The sequence below is a fragment of the Camponotus floridanus genome, unplaced genomic scaffold (genome assembly GCF_003227725.1).
Source record: "Camponotus floridanus strain SB8 unplaced genomic scaffold, Cflo_v7.5 scaffold35, whole genome shotgun sequence".
In the NCBI taxonomy this organism is placed as follows: domain Eukaryota; kingdom Metazoa; phylum Arthropoda; class Insecta; order Hymenoptera; family Formicidae; genus Camponotus; species Camponotus floridanus.
The window spans coordinates 1,537,821-1,554,948 of NW_020229492.1; the positions used below are offsets into that span (position 1 = coordinate 1,537,821).

At 30.3% G+C, this 17,128-nt stretch overlaps 1 protein-coding gene across 2 annotated transcripts; it reads right to left on the reverse strand.

Annotated features, from left to right (window-relative positions):
* Positions 1-652: 652 nt before the first annotated feature.
* On the reverse strand, positions 653-10,996 carry LOC105258161 (alpha-tocopherol transfer protein). Of its 2 annotated transcripts, none has more exons than XM_011269258.3 (5): positions 10,450-10,996; positions 7,583-8,323; positions 6,689-6,783; positions 3,256-3,570; positions 653-1,782 (listed from the first exon to the last, which is right to left on the reverse strand). In XM_011269258.3, the coding sequence occupies exons 2-5, from the start codon at positions 7,893-7,895 to the stop codon at positions 1,435-1,437; spliced, it is 1,071 nt and encodes a 356-aa protein (XP_011267560.1). In that variant the 5' UTR covers positions 7,896-8,323; positions 10,450-10,996; the 3' UTR covers positions 653-1,434. The 2 variants fall into 2 exon arrangements, with proteins under 2 accessions (XP_011267560.1, XP_025266626.1); XM_025410841.1 differs by having other exon boundaries at positions 7,583-8,400.
* Between the last annotated feature and the right edge of the window lie 6,132 nt (positions 10,997-17,128).

A 17,128-nucleotide genomic window follows, 5' to 3' on the forward strand; every position in this document is an offset into this window, starting at 1 on the left:
TTGCCGCACTATTTTTATTTCCCACACTGAGAAAAAAATCTGGTTGCATTAATTAGAATACTGATAGATTCAACCAGTATGTCTGTTGAAAAATGGATGAATCAAAATTCTTGTAGGAATTACCAAATGAATCTGATTAATTTCTTCCTGTTAAATCATTGTTTATCAAATTTTCTAGTTAATAATACTTGCCAACATCAAGTCGTCTAAAATTTTTTCCATCTAATCTCAAAAGTCTGTTTAATATTTTGAATTCCAACAAAATTATTGCATAAATTCAATTCAGATTATTGAATAAATTATTTCAAATTCAGTTTGTTAGAAATTAAACTGAAAAACAGTGATACAAGAAGAGGATGCAGCTCAAACACACACAATCAGAGAGCTAGCGTCCTCTTTCTAGCACTATTGCTTGTAAGAGAAAAAAAATATACTTTGGATTTAATGTTAATACTAGTTCTTTATATACATTTTATGACAAATATTGAATACGAATTAAATTAAGAAGCATGCAAAGAAATTAATGTAACAAGAAATTTTATAAATCCAACCAAAAAACCAACCAAAGCCTTATAATAAAATCTATTAAACGTTCTAGTTATAAAAAATCGAGTCTTATCACGATAACTAAAAATTCTTGTTTGATTTAACCAAAATGCCTTTAATTATATACATCTTGTTAATACAATTAAACAATTTTTCTCAATACAGCCATATTATCACGAGTTACTTTTGTTATTTTTACTACTTTCTTTTTAAATAAAAAACGCAAGTAATCCGATCGAGTTACGGTACGTGACTCTTTTAGTTATACGTGTCACGATCTCGCTACAAGAGAGGTGAATTCAACACATTTGAACCTGAATTAATCGAGCACCGCGACGTGCATTAAATCTAAACTCGGATAACAATGCAGGATGAGATCATTTCCCGATAATCGATCGATTGATAAATTGCGAGAAGGAAATCAACCTACATCGCTGAAGGGGCACAGAAAAGCAGCGAATTTATCAGATGAAATCGTGCAGAGAAACACAACGATTCCTATCGCAAACTCGCCATTAGCTTATATGCTATAGGTGTGGTAAGGCACACGATAATTGCGATTGCAACGAGTTCGCGATCGTGCGCGAAAATTCAAGCAACGTGTAACTTAATCCAGATGCTTAGCGGAATATTTATTCTTGAAAAACTTAGATCTACCAACATATATAATATCAAATATAAATAATATAAAAAATCGGCTTAAAATTAATCGATAAACTAAAAGTAAAACTTCTCGGATATGCTGTATATATCCCAATTGGTACAAATTGAGAGGGACGGTAGCAAAAAAGCAAGCGCTAATAATAAAAATGTGCGAATAAGTATTGCAGCGTGAAAGATATGTAAAATAATGCGATTTCAATGTTTGAAAGCCCTAGAGTTCTGGTTTTACTTTTGGCCGAAGGACTCGAGGATCTCGTTCGTGACGACGTATCCCATCTTGTTCATTTGATCGACAACTTTCGGATCCTTGATTAGTGCTTCGATCCACTTATAATAAGGCAGCTCGTTTCTCACACCGCCGTAAATCTTCGGTAGATATTCGGGCGAGACATGCTTGTGAAGACTCTTGTAGTCACCGCCGTGGAAGAATATTCTATTCCGCATGTTTGTGTCGAGCAGCGGTTTGAATACCGTGAAGATAGTGTCAAAAATCCACGATTGATGGATAATGTGCAACTCGTGGATCTTTATGGGAAACGCAGTCACCATCAGAGATAGCATCATAGTTGCCACCTGGAGAAAACAAATTATCTCATGTTACGTCATCAATACATATACAGTGTTCCATTTTAAATAATACGCTCAAATATCTTCGAAACGCTGCGTTAAAAAAATGTTTGAAACAAAAGTTATATGGCTTAAAGAGGGTCATTAGATAGTGGCAATTATTTGAACTTGGAGAGTCATTTGAAGGTCACGTAAAGATCACCGTTAATTTCTTAAATGGAATCTCCTATTTTTTATTACATATTCGTATAGCTTATCTCGAGAGCTTTCCAAAAAACTATAATAAAGTATTTCTTCATTGAGTACTTTTCGAGTTATGAGGCTTGAAATCATTTCTTAATTTTGCATAAACCATAAAATATCTGATAAAATATTCATTTTTCGATTATCTTACCTTAATACTTTTATGTACAAAATAATGAGAGGAATCAATTGGTGTAAAGAAAACAGAAAGTTGTTTTTAAGAAAAAATATGGAATTGTTAATTGCAAATTACATATTTTTTCTTAGAAACAACTATGTGTTTTCTTTACACCAATTGATTCCTCTCATTATTTTGTACATAAAAGTATCAAGGTAAGATAATCAAAAAATAAATGGTTTACTAGATATTTTATGGTTTATGTAAAATTAAGAAATTATTTCAAGCCTTATAACTCAAAAAGTACTTAATGAAAAGGTACTTAATTATAGTGTTTTGGAAAGCTCTCGAGATAAGCTACAAGAATATGCAATAAAAAATGGGAGTTCCCGTTTGAGATTTAAAAGTTGCCCCCCACCCCACCCCCAGGGGAGCGGGGGCGGGGTCGATTTTGGTATCATTCGACGGCCCTCTTCGACAGGAACAACTTTTATTTTGGATATTATGTCGTAAAATGCGTATTTTTTGAGTTATTTCGATTTGTCAGGTTACATGGGACACCCTGTATATATTTTTTCGAAGTAATTATGTGTTTTCTTTATACCAATTGATTCCTCTCATTATTTTGTACATAAAATTATTAAGATAAGATAATCGAAAAATGAATATTTTACAAGATATTTTACGGTTTATGTAAAATTAAGAAATGATTTCAAGCCTCATAATTCGAAAAGTACTCAATGAAGAAATATTTAATTATAGTGTTTTGGAAAACTCTCGAGATAAGCTACAAGAATATGCAATAAAAAATAAGGGGTTCCGTTTAAGAAATGGACGGTGATCTTCGCGTGATCTTCAAATGACTCTCCAAGGTTAAATTATTGCCACCATCTGATGGCCCCCTTCAAGCCATACAAGTTTTGTTGGAAACATGTTTTTATTTAACGCACCGTTTCAGAGATATTTGAGCGTATTATTTGAAATAAAACATCCTGTATACCTATATATTAGTTTCCTTTTTGTTTCCCGATTGCAATTAATGCCAATCAAATCGCGATCCATGCACGAGTGTGACATAAACAAATTATAGATGAGAAAAAAAATGACATTGAGATTACCTGAGGAGTCACGGTCCACGCGTGTGCCATAGTGATATCCTTGAGGTCAAAGATAACGATACCGCCCAGAATCTGCGCTCTAGGCTCGAGGATACCCAGCTCGAGCACGCAAGTCGTGGCCTTGAAGAGCTCTTCGATGGGATATTTACTCGGCTTCCAATTGCCTATCCGGTAGATTAGCAGACGTCTACCGCACTGATTCCTGTACGGTGGTACGGTGATCACGTTGTCGTCGCCAATGTACCTCATCTCCGTCGGGTTTAGCTGCTGATGGATCTCTGGATGTTCCTCTTTGAAGTTATAGTAATTCACGATCTATCGAAAGAAAGTCTCTCATTCATTTTATAAGTTGGAATCGCGTAAACAAAACATAAATATTCGTGCTGTTTATTATGTTATACAGCGTTGAGATAAATTGAGACAAATGAGACGAATTGAGACAAATTATAATTCCTCGAATATCGATGAATAAATTGTTAATTTATTATTCATCGGTTGCATTAAAATTTATGAATAGTCTGTTTGTCTTCTTATGCATATGCAGGAATTTATGATTAAATTGTCTTATGCAGGAATTTACGACGAACCGTCCTAAAGACGGTTTTTAATGGACGGTGATCTAATGGTTTAATGAAACTCGGTTTAATGAAATATTCTAGCTTTATATTATTTAGCTTATTATTTCTATTTATTAATTTTGCTAGAAAATCGCAATTAAAACTATTCGATGGTAATTAGTAGCAATTAATGTCTCGATTACTCTGTTGAAAGGCAATTTAAATTTCGCATTATTTTTTTTATTATTCAATCTCTCTTTAAAATGCTAGTGCACTGTGCTAACACTCGTATTCGATTTCTTACCAAAGTAAATTAGTTTGCCTTGACATAATTGTGCAACGGGTAGTTTACCTCGTATTCACGTTTTATTCACTGAAGTATTTTTAATATTATTTATTGATACCTATAAGTCAAAGCCATTCACATTCTTTAAATTTTAATAAATATGATTGATCTTCGAAGAAATAGCAATTTTATCTTATGAATAAAAAAATTTTGAATAACATGATGAAATGATATGAGTTATCATTATATTATCCGACGTCAAATCATGTTAAATAATTCATTGATATCATCGTTATTGAGAATGTATGATAAAATATTCTAATTTTATTCTTTTTGTTTCTCATTTTTGCTAAAAAGTTATGATTATTTCAAAATTATTCGATAGTAATTTGGATCAATTGATGTCTCGATTACTCGATTAAAAAGCGATTCTTTTATTATTCAATTTCTCCTCAAAATGTCAGAAAATTATCGATTTTTCAAAAAAGCATAGCAGTTTTCCTTGGCATAATTGTGCAACAGACAATTTACTTCGTGTTCACGTTCTATTCTGTTGAAGTGACTTTTAATATTAATTATCGATAGATCCATATAGTTACAGCCATTCACATTCCTTGAATAAATATATTTTTATTAAACATGACGTGAAATTACATTCGTTAATAAATTCGTTGATATCGGTGTATCGCAAGTTGTATAAAGTAAATTAAAGATAATAAAATATAATAAATATCGTAAAAGTGATAAAAAAATAATAAAAAGAAATTTAAAAAAATTATACTTATATAAATATATAAGTATAAATTTATTTTCTTAATACTATAATACTAAACAAAAAACAAATTTGCAAATGAAGATTATCACTGCGATTATGTTGCGTCAATTGACGATTATAGTATTGCGTAAGTAATCATGCATAAAAATGAGAAAAATATTTTTTACTTTTTCAGTATATACCTGATTCTACTAATAATTCTAAAAAGTACAATCACATAGTTAAATAAAAAATTAGACATTATGGAAAATTGAAATCTTTTAAGTGTTCAGATGATATAAATATTTATTACCTGCGCTGTAAATTTTCTAAATAATGTAAAATTTAATACATTTATATACAGTGATATTTTTTACTTATACAAGAGTCTCTGTAATTAAATTTATAACTTGCAAACAAGTTTCACATTATGAGTCAATAGGTGATTCATAATAAAGAAATATTTCTAAGTTGTTGTAAGCTTGTTATAATTTCCAGGAATATAGTTTAATTATTAGACAAATTATATACCTAAAGAAACAAGGTTAATTCCGTCTCATGATGTTCTTTCAGAAAGCGTTTATAAATAAATGTCAGATAAATTGTTCTCTTATATCTCTCTCGAGCAATTTTTTTAATTTCATATAATAATATATAATTTTATATATAATATTAAATCCGATGAGATTATGTATATATGTAATACTATTATAAAGAGAGAGAGAGAGAGAGAGAGAGAGAGAGAGAGAGAGAGAGAGAGAGAGAGATGTATAGGCAGATACATATAGACAAATTTAGAAATATAACATAAAAAAACCAAGAATTTTACAATAATTTCTACTTTTTTAAATTTACCTTTAAATAAAATATACTTAATTATATATAATTATATATAAATATATGAAATATATTATATATACTTATACATAATTTTATATAATTATATATATAACTTTAAAAAATTTTTTTTTTATTATTTTTATTTTGTGTATTTTTATATAATTTCGTATATAAAAATTTTGATATATAAGTTTTAATAAATTTTTCAAAATATAATTATTGTTTTATACATAATTATTTAACAGCATAATAATGTATTTGACAACAGATGATCAATAAAACTTAATTTTCAAGACTTTGCATTTATATTTATTCTGTATGTAATCAAGCATTCAATCTAGATTTTATAATTATGCGTCTGATATATGATCTTCGATTGAATTGCCTGAAAAATAGTTTTCTAATCTTTTGTGTATGTAAATTGTGTATATAATATGTTAATCGTGTATTTAAAATGTTAATAGTGCGTTTAATATATTAATCCATATTTAATGTAAGGTAGTTAATCAATAATATTGACTCTGGAAAAAAAGTAGAAATACATCACAGATTTAAAAAATTGTTTACAAAATTGCTCTCATGTAATTTATATGTGTAATTTATATTATTATAATTTAATTTACTATAAATTTTCATTATAAAATTTATTATTGTTTTTATTGCAAAATCACAATTATAAGTATTTATAACTCTTTCTTTTTTTTTATACAGAATCTTTTAAATGGAAATTTAAAGTATTATTAACATTTCTTTATCTTTTTGTTTTCTCTTTTCTCTTGATTGACATTCCTATTCTTGTACGAGATAATCTCTCATCTACTCACTCTCATCTAAAAACATGTCGATGACAGCATAAATTTAACAATGGAAGCAACTTCTTTTTCTCTTTAATCGATTTAAGTGAACTATCTATTCACTTTTCATCCTTATCTCGTTAATTGTTCATTATAAATGTCAGTATCAGTGTCAGTATTAATATCTACATTTACAACTCACCAGCCTGTGCGCTCTTTTTAAATTAAAGCTTCTGGCGCGAAGAAATCTGATGAGAAAATCATCATCCATCCTATGCGGCAAACACTCGCCTCTTTCTGCCAAAGAATATATATATTACACATTAAATCCTAAACAATAAAAACACAACTTGATAAAATTTTTATCTTATTGTAAGATTATAAATTTGTCAAATTCGAAAGAAAGACGTTTATTTTAATTTAAAGACATCTTAAGAAAAAGAAATCATTTTTTGATTCTATTATTATAATAATAAACTATATTTAATAAACTATATTTAAAAAGATATTGTCACAAACATATAGTTTTTATAGCGAGTAAAAATTTCTGGAAAATTATAGCAATTTAAGGATGTATGAAAAATTTCGATATTTTTATTTGGAATTATATGGAAACTAGACTCTCAAAAATACAATATTAATTATATTGCAAGATATTTATATTATAGAAAATGTTAAAAATAATTTCAATAAAAGCAAATGTGGAAGAACTAAGCTTTTGCGAAAATTACGTTTAGATATTTTTTATTTATTCATATAATTTTATTATGCACATATTTTAAATACACACAGAGATATGTATTTTTAAAAAAATCATATTTTCGAATATTTTTATAACGCCTTTACTACCGTTTATATTTTGAATTTGATTTCTTAAAATATATATAAAATAAATATTAAAGATTAAAGTAATCATTTCAGTTTGCAAAACATTAAAAATCATCCAGAAATATTATTTTTATGTCGAAATGTCCCTAAATTACTCCATATTCTCTTCTTCAGGCATATTTAAAAAACTATCAACTGACAGCACCGACACATCTTTTCCATTTAACCAATCATTCATATCTCAGACTAATATTGCAATTTGAATTACCGTAGATCATGTCGCGTAATTCCTGCAGTGTCTGACACTTGACCTCATCGGTCTCCCCGAGCACTCTTCTAGCATATTCCATGACTTCCGGCGGGATGCTGAAATCCAAACTTATCTGCTCGTCGTCTTGTAACAGCTGATCATCCTTGAGCTCGGGCATCTCGTCCTTGCGAAATTCTAGATTCTCCTTGACATCAGCCTGTTGTTCGAAAGTCCCCCGATCTCTCGAATCTTTCTCCGATTTGTCCTGATGCTTTATCGGGATCGTTTCCGGCTCGACACCGTTGCTGATCGTTTGGCTGTTCTGCGGCATGATAACACACGAAGCGATGGCCTAATATTTCATTCGAGATTTGCAAGATCGTCTCTTGATCGAGATCGTTGCGGCGCGTCAAGAACGAAATCACGCGCTCATTCAATCGTGGATCGTACTGTCACTTGCGCAGCAACCGCTGCTGAACTTGCCTCTGCCAGCTTTGCTAGATAATATCCTTTTATATTTATGGACGTGCGCACAATTATGCAAGACATGTGTATACGTATATATATTTCTTGCGCGCGATCCGCGTAGATAAGACGAATGATAATCGACAGTCTTGCTCGCGCACGACTTAAATTCCGAAAGTATTTTTAGTTTTTACAGGTACAAGAGAGAGACTTCCTTGTCCTTGAAGATCTAAACGCGGTTACAGTAGCGCGAACTTGGAGGGACTTAGTGATTTAAGACGGGCCTGGTCAGATCTATGGCAGCGACGAAATATAATTTCAAAAGAAGTAACTTAAAGATGTTTTGTATGTACAATCCCAGCAAAAAGTAGCTGAAAATCAATATTGACGAATATATATCCACTTTGGTGTATTTTGAGTAAGAAATTGTGTGGAATATTACAATTTAATCAGAGATGTATTTTTTAATATTTATTGCGATTTTACTGAAATATTCCGAATTTTGTTAATCGAAATGATTAACTTTTGATAGAGAATTTCGTCTTGTGACAGATACATGACTTCATTTAATTATATTTAATATCTTTTTAACCAATTAGTACTTGTATAATATTATTTGACCCAATATTTCCCCTGTATCTAAACTTTTACAAATTTTAAACAAATTCTAAATATTATTTCTATGTGTTGTCATTTAAATCGATGTGGTTATGCGTTTCCCATAAGAATACATGTTAATTCGATGCAAATTAAAATCCTCATAACTTGTGAACGCTTTAGTGAATCGATTAAAAATTGTACTGAAGATTCTAAACATATGTAAGGATTCTGTACAATTTTCATTATTCTTCTCAATATTTTTAAAATAGGTACAAAACATCCTTAACAAGAGAATAAATAATCAAAAAATGCATGCATAAGTAAAGAAGAACTTTGTATGAAGAAAAAAAATAATTAACATATCGAAAGTTTTGTTATGTAACACATATTACATAATGTATAACTAATAAATTTGCGTTCGGAAAATATTTTAGATTTACAGAGCTGATATTAAATAAATTGTATATGCGTAGTTTGAAAACTGTTCACTTATATTTCTTACTAGTATACTTTTAACAAACAAACGTTGAAATGTCTCGTAATGTCATTAAAATAAATGACTACACGATTATTGTATCGATAAAGTATTTTTCTTCGACGTATTTAAGAGAAGTGATGAATTCATTATTATATCAATTCCATGTAAAATTTAATTAATATACGTATATATGTTGTTTTGAAATAATATTTATCTAACAGATTTGTCAATATCTTAAAGTGTATCATAAGAGATGACTTTTTTCGTAAGATATCAAAACGATATGATAATTATATGAACTTTCGCAAGAGTTATCGTGCGCAACGATAATTATCTGTCAATTTTTACAATATTAACATCCGGTTTGCTGTTGCAGTAAAATATATTTACACTTTGATCACTAATTTTTCCGAGCCTGCAAAATATATACACATGCGATCAAAATTTATATTTATGGAATGCGTTTTTCCCAATTATTAATATCAAAAGACACTATAATGTTTATATTTAAAATATTTTTAAATATATTTTTAAATATAAATAATTGATTTTTAAGGATGCTTTGTGTATACAATCCCAGCAAAAAGTAGCTGAAAATGAATATTGACGAATATATCCACTTTTGGTGTATTTTGAGTATGAGAAATTGCGTGGAATATTACAATTTGATCAGAGATGTATTTTTTAATATTTATTGCGATTTTACTGAAATATTCCGAATTTTGTTAATCGAAATGATTAACTTTTGGCAGAGAATTCGTCTTGTGACAGATACATGGCTAACTTCATTTAATTATATTTAATATCTTTTTAATCAATTAGTACTTGTATAATATTATTTGACCAAATATTTCCTCTGTACCTAAACTTTTGCAAATTTTAAACAAATTCTAAATATTATTTCCATGTGTTTTTGTCATTTAAATCGACGTGATTATACGTTTCCTATAAGAACGCTTATGAATGTTAATTCGATGCAAATTAAAATCCTTATAACTTGTGAACGCTTTACTGAATCGATTTAAAAATTTTACTGAAGATTCTAAACATATGTAAGGATATTCTGTACAATTTTCATTAAATTCTTAATATTTTGAAAATAGGTACAAAACATCCTTGAATATAATATAAAAATGAAACAGTCAGACCACCCATAGGACGCCTCGTGTTGTAAATATTTAAATTCTTAATAATGACTGGATGAATTAAATCTTTGCAGTGCTGACTTGATCGATATCTTATTACTTTAAAAAGTACTATAATTTATATTTTTCTCTCAACATGCGTTTATAAACAAAAAAGTAAAGATATTATGCAACGAACGATTTGATTTACTGTTTACCGTCCAAGACATGCTGTGTTTCAACGTCGCGCTGTTTCTTCTTGCTCTTTTGATAGACAATACGGCGATTCTACTTATATGTTCATTTAAGCAAAACTAAACAACGCGCGGACTTAACGAGAGGACTTGAACATTTCTTTGCACTTCGAGAAAAGCTTCTTTCGATCGAGTGGGATGAATAGACGGCGCATTCAATTGCCATAAACACACACAAATAGAAGAGATAGAGATTTGAAGGAGCGGAAGTGCACCTTATCAGAACTGTATTATCGAAACACTCAAGGAAGACTCGCGATCGTCGATCAACGTCAAATGGAGAACGACCGGTTCCGAGAGATACGTATGTGGATTTAACTTTTCCTCCGCAGATACACGGGATACACACTGGTGAAGGGTATAGATGCAATTTTCCGCGAGTACGACACTGTATTCGCGCGTTGGTGCCGATCGCAGCGATGACGCAACTGGCGCACGGTTCACCAAGGTGGTACGCCACGGTTCTCCTCTTACTTTATGCTTCACCGTCGAAAACCTTTACGCGAATGTGCTAGGTAGTTGTACGTCTTGCGGTTATTAGTGCGTCTTCTCGCGTGTCCGAGGCCAAGCGTGGGCCGCCATTGCCATCAGGTCCTCGTAAAGCGCTCGAGATACGATCACTAGTCGCTGCTCGCAAGTAATTAAAAAAAGAAAAATATTTTCCTTAACCAGCCATTTTTTTAAGCTAGCTTTCATGAATTTTCCTCCTCTTGATTCTGTTGTTTAACAATTTTATTCAACAGTTTATATAATACACTCCATATATAATACACCATATATAATACACTACCATATATAATACACTCCGTGCTAAAATTTGCAATTTTACGCGAAAAATGAAATGACAAGGGATATTGAGATTAATACGCCATTTTAGTTGATAATGATATTTCTAATGGGAACAAGGTTAAATGGAAAAACTAGATAAGCATGTAAATGTATATCAATTACATTGATAGAGAGAGAAAGTTTCAACCGTTAAATATCCTGTTACTTGAAATTCATCGGATAGAATTTAAATTATGACTTTTTCTCGAAGTTTATATCAACCACTTAATTCTTTTCAGAAGTTACAACGTGAGCTTTCACTTATTCTTAAGGAATCTATAAAGTGAGATTATTGAAAGCGTATGACACATGATATTTTGCGAGCATATGTACATACATATGTGTAAGTGTGTGTATGGATGTGTGTCTATGCGTGCATGCAAACTTCTAATGTATCTTTAAGAAATTATTTAGCATATACTCATTATGCATGACGCATCCGTAGATAGTTATTTGTGATGATATCACGCTATTATTATATACTTAGTGGATAACACTACGTATAATATACAATATATGTATATATACAGGGTATCCCAAAACTCATAATCAATCTTTCAAAGACAGATTCCTGGGATCATTTGGAGATGATTTTTCCTCAGCGAAAATGTCGATGAAGGCCATCATTTTTGCATGTTCCCAATTTTTGTCATCATATATATCTTTGCAATTAAGCCTTAAATTAAAACTCAATTAAACTCTATTTAAAATTAATCGAAGAATATGATTTTGTAATATTTTATTTCTGCAAAGCTTAGTTTACGAAATACCCCTTCTTTCCAGTCACTTATAATTCGAAAATTATTAGTGCCTCGACATTTTCATTGAGGAAAAATCGTCTTCAGATGATCCCAGGAATCTGTCTTTGAAAGATTGATTATGAGTTTTGGGACACCCTGTATACAGAGTTTCATTCACACTCGAATATCTCGAAGCCATGGCAGTTTCGGCGAAAATGTTTTAAACAAAAGTTGTATGGTTTTAAGAGGGCCATAAGATGGTGTCATTGGTTTTACCTTGAAAAGTTGTTTGAAAGTCACGCGAAGATTATCTTCAATTTTTTAAATGGAACCCCCTATTTTTTATTACTTATTCTTGTAGCTTATCTCGAAAGCTTCCCAAAACACTATAACTAAACATTTCTTTATTAAGTACTTTTCGAGTTATGAGGCTTGAAATAATTTCTTAATTTTACATAAACCATAAAATATCGAGTAAATCATTCATTTTTCGATTATCTTATCTTAATACTTTTATGTACAAAATAATGAGAGGAATCAATTGGTGTAAAGAAAACACAACATAATTGTTTCGAAAAATAAATGTAATTTGCAATTTCATTTTTTTTGTCGAGACAATTATGTTTTGTCTCACTAATTGATTCCTCTCATTATTTTATACATAAAAGTATCAAGGTAAGATAATCGAAAAATGAATATTTTTCTAGATACTTTACGGTTTATGTAAAATTAAGAAATGATCTCATAACTCGAAAAGTACTCAATGAAGAAATACTTTATTATAGTGTTTTGGAAAGCTCTCGAGAAGCTACAAGAATATGTATCGAAAAATAGGGAGTTCCATTTAAAAAATTGAAGGTCATCTTCACATGACCTTCAAACAATTTTTCAAAGTAAAATCAATGACACTATCTCATGGTCCTCTTAAAACCAACTTTTGTTTAAAACATTTTCACCGAAACCGCCATGGTTTCGAGATATTCGAGCGTAAAAGTTAAAATGGGACACCCTGTATATAAAAATTATCGCAAAAAGATAACAGATGATGCGACGCGTGGTAGAATAACAAGTACGTGAGTCATTAGTTTAACATTGAGAGACGGAAGGAAAGAGGGAAAAGAGCGAGACGGTACGAAATCGCCGCGGGCTTTTCGTTCCGTGAATATAAGAGGACGGACAATTTTCGACTTAATTTTGCGATATACATTGCATCTGGAGAATTATAGAGAATTATAGAGGCGTGTTGCGAAATGTGTCATGGTCATCCTGTTGCACATCCACAGACCGGCGCTTTCACTAACGGCTACGTTTTACGGAACGATAACGCTGCCTCGCACGCACGCACGCACGCACGCACGCACGCACGCATGCCCAGCGTCATTGCATCTATACAAAAACGCGCGGACAAAGGTCCTATTCTTCGTTGGACGGATCAATAAATCGATTGACGTGCGATTATCAACGAAGGGATTCTGTGCGTAAAATAAAAGAGAGATTTATATATATAAAACTCTTCGAAGACGGAGGACTGTGTCATGATCCCCGAGATAATTCGCATCGCGATGAAATAATCTATCGAAATCTCGAGGAAAATTACACGAATATTCGCACGAATCCATGTGAACGTGTGTCATTATAGCGCACGTGATCGAGCATGAGAATTCATATCGAGTCTGTCGGCACGTAACGATGTCTATGTATGATGTAATCTAATTGTAAGTATATGTTAGAGTATGCTTTCTCCGTCGTTTTTTGACGATATTACATCATGTGTCAGCGCAACGATAAATATAGTTGTCTTGTATTCAGGATGCATACGTGTTATTTGTTCATCGTAATTTTCTGAAATTGTTTGATTTCACTTTCGTCTAGTTCGCACGTTTATTGTATGCACTTTGCGGAACATCGAGGAATGCACACTGCAACGGGCCAAAAGTGAAACCGTAATAATGTTGCAATGCGACGTCTAATCGTGAAAAATATAATATCATGTTAGCGGATATATACTTTCCTGTTGTAGAAAATTGTATTTGTTTCGTTCAAGCAGGTATTAATTTCCTTTAATAAATGTTTGCATAAAATACATAATACAATAAAATATCTCTTGTTGCATTGTTGCAACGTACATCGTATTATTATATTGAATTATATTATATTAAATTTTTATTATATTTATTATTTATTACATTAAATGTATTATATTAAATTAATTATTTATTGTCCTGGAACATTTCTCCAGGGAATTTCAATTGTGATAAAACTGTGATAAGAAAAAATATTCAGCTAAGAAAAGATGCAATGGAGATTTCTGAGGTCCATACATACACAGAAAAAGACATTCTTGTTTTAAAAATATCTTTAAGGATGTTTTGTACCTATTTTCAAAATATTGAGAATTTAATGAAAATTGTACAGAATGTCCTTACATATGTTTAGAATCTTCAGTAGAATTTTTAAATTGATTCAAGGTATAAGGATTTTAATTTGCACCGAATTAACATGTATTCTTATGGGAAACGCATAATCACGTCGATTTAAATGACAAAAACACATGGAAATAATATTCAGAATTTGTTTAAAATTTGCAAAAGTTTAGATACAGAGGAAATATTTGGTCAAATAATATTATACAAGTACTAACTGGTTAAAAAGATATTAAATATAATTCAGTCAAGTTAGCCATGTATCTGTCACAAGGCGAAATTCTCTGCCAAAAGTTAATCATTTCGATTAACAAAATTCGGAATATTTCAGTAAAAACGCATATTAAAAAATATAAATATTAAAAAAACGCATATTAAAAAACATAAATATTAAAAAATATATCTGTGCACTGTAGTTTAGATCAAATTGTAATATTTCGCACAATTTCTTACTCAAAATACACCAAAAATGGATATATTCGTCAATATTGATTTTTAGCTTATGCTGGGATTGTACATACAAAACATCATTAATTTTAACATGGAAAATGTTGAAATAAAATTATATTGTGTTAATTAAAGTAAAATATAATTGCTTGAATAATTGCTTGCTTGAATGAAGCCATTTTATATAATTCAATCAAGAAAAATATATTCTTCTGATTTAAGATTTAATTTTCTTGAATGGAAAAGTAACAATGTTAGATAAAAAATAACATTTTCAAATCAAAGATTATAATTTTCTTAAAGTAGAATTAAATAATTATATATTGTTGAGATGACAATTATAATATTAAAATAAGACCATAATATTGTTTAAATTTAAAATGAATAAATTCTTCTAAGAAGGTTATAAATTGTTGCGTATATATGAAACAATGAACGCGTTAATTTAACTATATAAGTTTGGATTTGACACTTATTTTTTTCCTGTGTATAAGGATGATCCACAGGCTACTCCATTTGTTCTACAAAGTGATTCACAATGAATTTTGAACATCGTGAGGGAATCTCATCGCTATCCTTAATAGTTTTCGAGAAAATAGCTTGTAATATTTTACGTGGATTATCTCGTATGAAGATCGGTTCTCACTTTCGTGGGAAAGACTGCAATCTCTTAGAGTTTTGGTTTTTGCAAAGCATGATAAATCGTCCTGCAAATGAGTTCTCCTTTTTTTACGAATCACGCTGAATCATCCGATGATGTAATAAGTGCTTTGCATCAATCTTCATCTTCTGCGGAGTTGATAATCGAAAAAAATTCACTCTCCTCTCTTGCTTCTAATCGCGAAAATTTGTCGGGTGTACGCGATCATCAAGATAGCAACGCCTATCGATATGCAACTGTGTATAGGTTCATGTAATGAGAACTACATGTTACGGCTTTACGCGAAAGTTTTCGCTAGAATTATTTATTGCAAATTTCCGGCTTTTTACTTACCAATTAATATCTTTTTATCATTAGCACTATGTTAAAGAAAGAGAAATTTCTGATAATATCTTAAAATATCTCGTATAAAGAAGGCATTGCTCATATTTATAAGATAACAGGTTCCTATTGATTAGTGTTCTCATCTAACAATAAAACAACCATTCCGATAAAAACTATTAGAAAGTTATTTTCGTATAAATATATCAATACACACATATTCCGCGTAAGTATTAAGTATTTTATACTGTTTATATTTCTGGTAATTGCGCATTTTGACATCTCAAGTTAAAACATTGCAGCATTATTTATTAACATCGTCGAAATGTTTTAAATTTCATAAGCCGTAAAATCTCAAATCGACAAAGGATTCTTGATCAAAGATTGATACAACCACGATAAAATCTCTCATTATATGAGTTGCATCTTATGCAGCATTAATAACTTCTACATAATTTATTCGTAAATTTCTTTTTTTTATCATTAGCATATACAATCAGCTGATCAAGAGTTTTCGATTCTTCTTCCTTGGAAGATTATTTAATACTCCACTATTTCCATTAAATGTTTAGGAAGTCAAATATGTGTGCATAATTAGTTTTATATTTTATGTTTATGTAAATTAGTGACTTCACTTGATTATGTATACATATAAATTGTAAAATGAAAATATGCGTAAATCGTCTAAACGCACTGTGCGATCATCTCTTTGTTTATCTGGGAAGCGAGATTTTTTACTAGCTCTCGTGAATTAATATTGCTTCAATTTCAATTTATGTAAAACAAACATTATCATGTTATTTTTTTTTAAATATTAATAATTATTTGCAAAGTAATTAATCACTCTATCCTTTGATAATTTTTTTTAACCTTGCTATGCGCTTATATTGCCAACAAGTAATTGATTATTATATTACATTATAATATGTAACTTGGACACACGTAATAATTACATGTGTATCTTTATGCAAGCATTAAATATCTGATTAAATTCTGATGCTAATTTTTTCCTTTCGTGATGCTTTTTATCTCTCTTCAATGACGTTAAATAAAAACATATAATGCAACAAAAAAATGATTGTTCAAAATCACAATTCATGGCCTTCAAAGCATAATTTTATTATTCTGTTTTTTTCATTGAGTCAGGTAAGATTTAAACGTGACGGCGTGATAAATATTACACGAATGTGCGTGTCTTTAGCCGATTTTTTGAATCTCGTATT

What these genes read in the sequence shown, in the direction of transcription:
- LOC105258161 (XM_011269258.3), bottom strand. Translation starts at nt 7,895, where the DNA reads ATGCCGCAGAACAGCCAAACGATCAGCAACGGTGTCGAGCCGGAAACG. An exon ending in ATTACGCGACATGATCTACG is followed by an intron (nt 6,784 to 7,582) that starts GTAATTCAAATT and finishes ATTCTTTGGCAG; the next exon opens with AAAGAGGCGAGTGTTTGCCG. An exon ending in CGTGGACCGTGACTCCTCAG is followed by an intron (nt 1,783 to 3,255) that starts GTAATCTCAATG and finishes TGTTTTCTCCAG; the next exon opens with GTGGCAACTATGATGCTATC.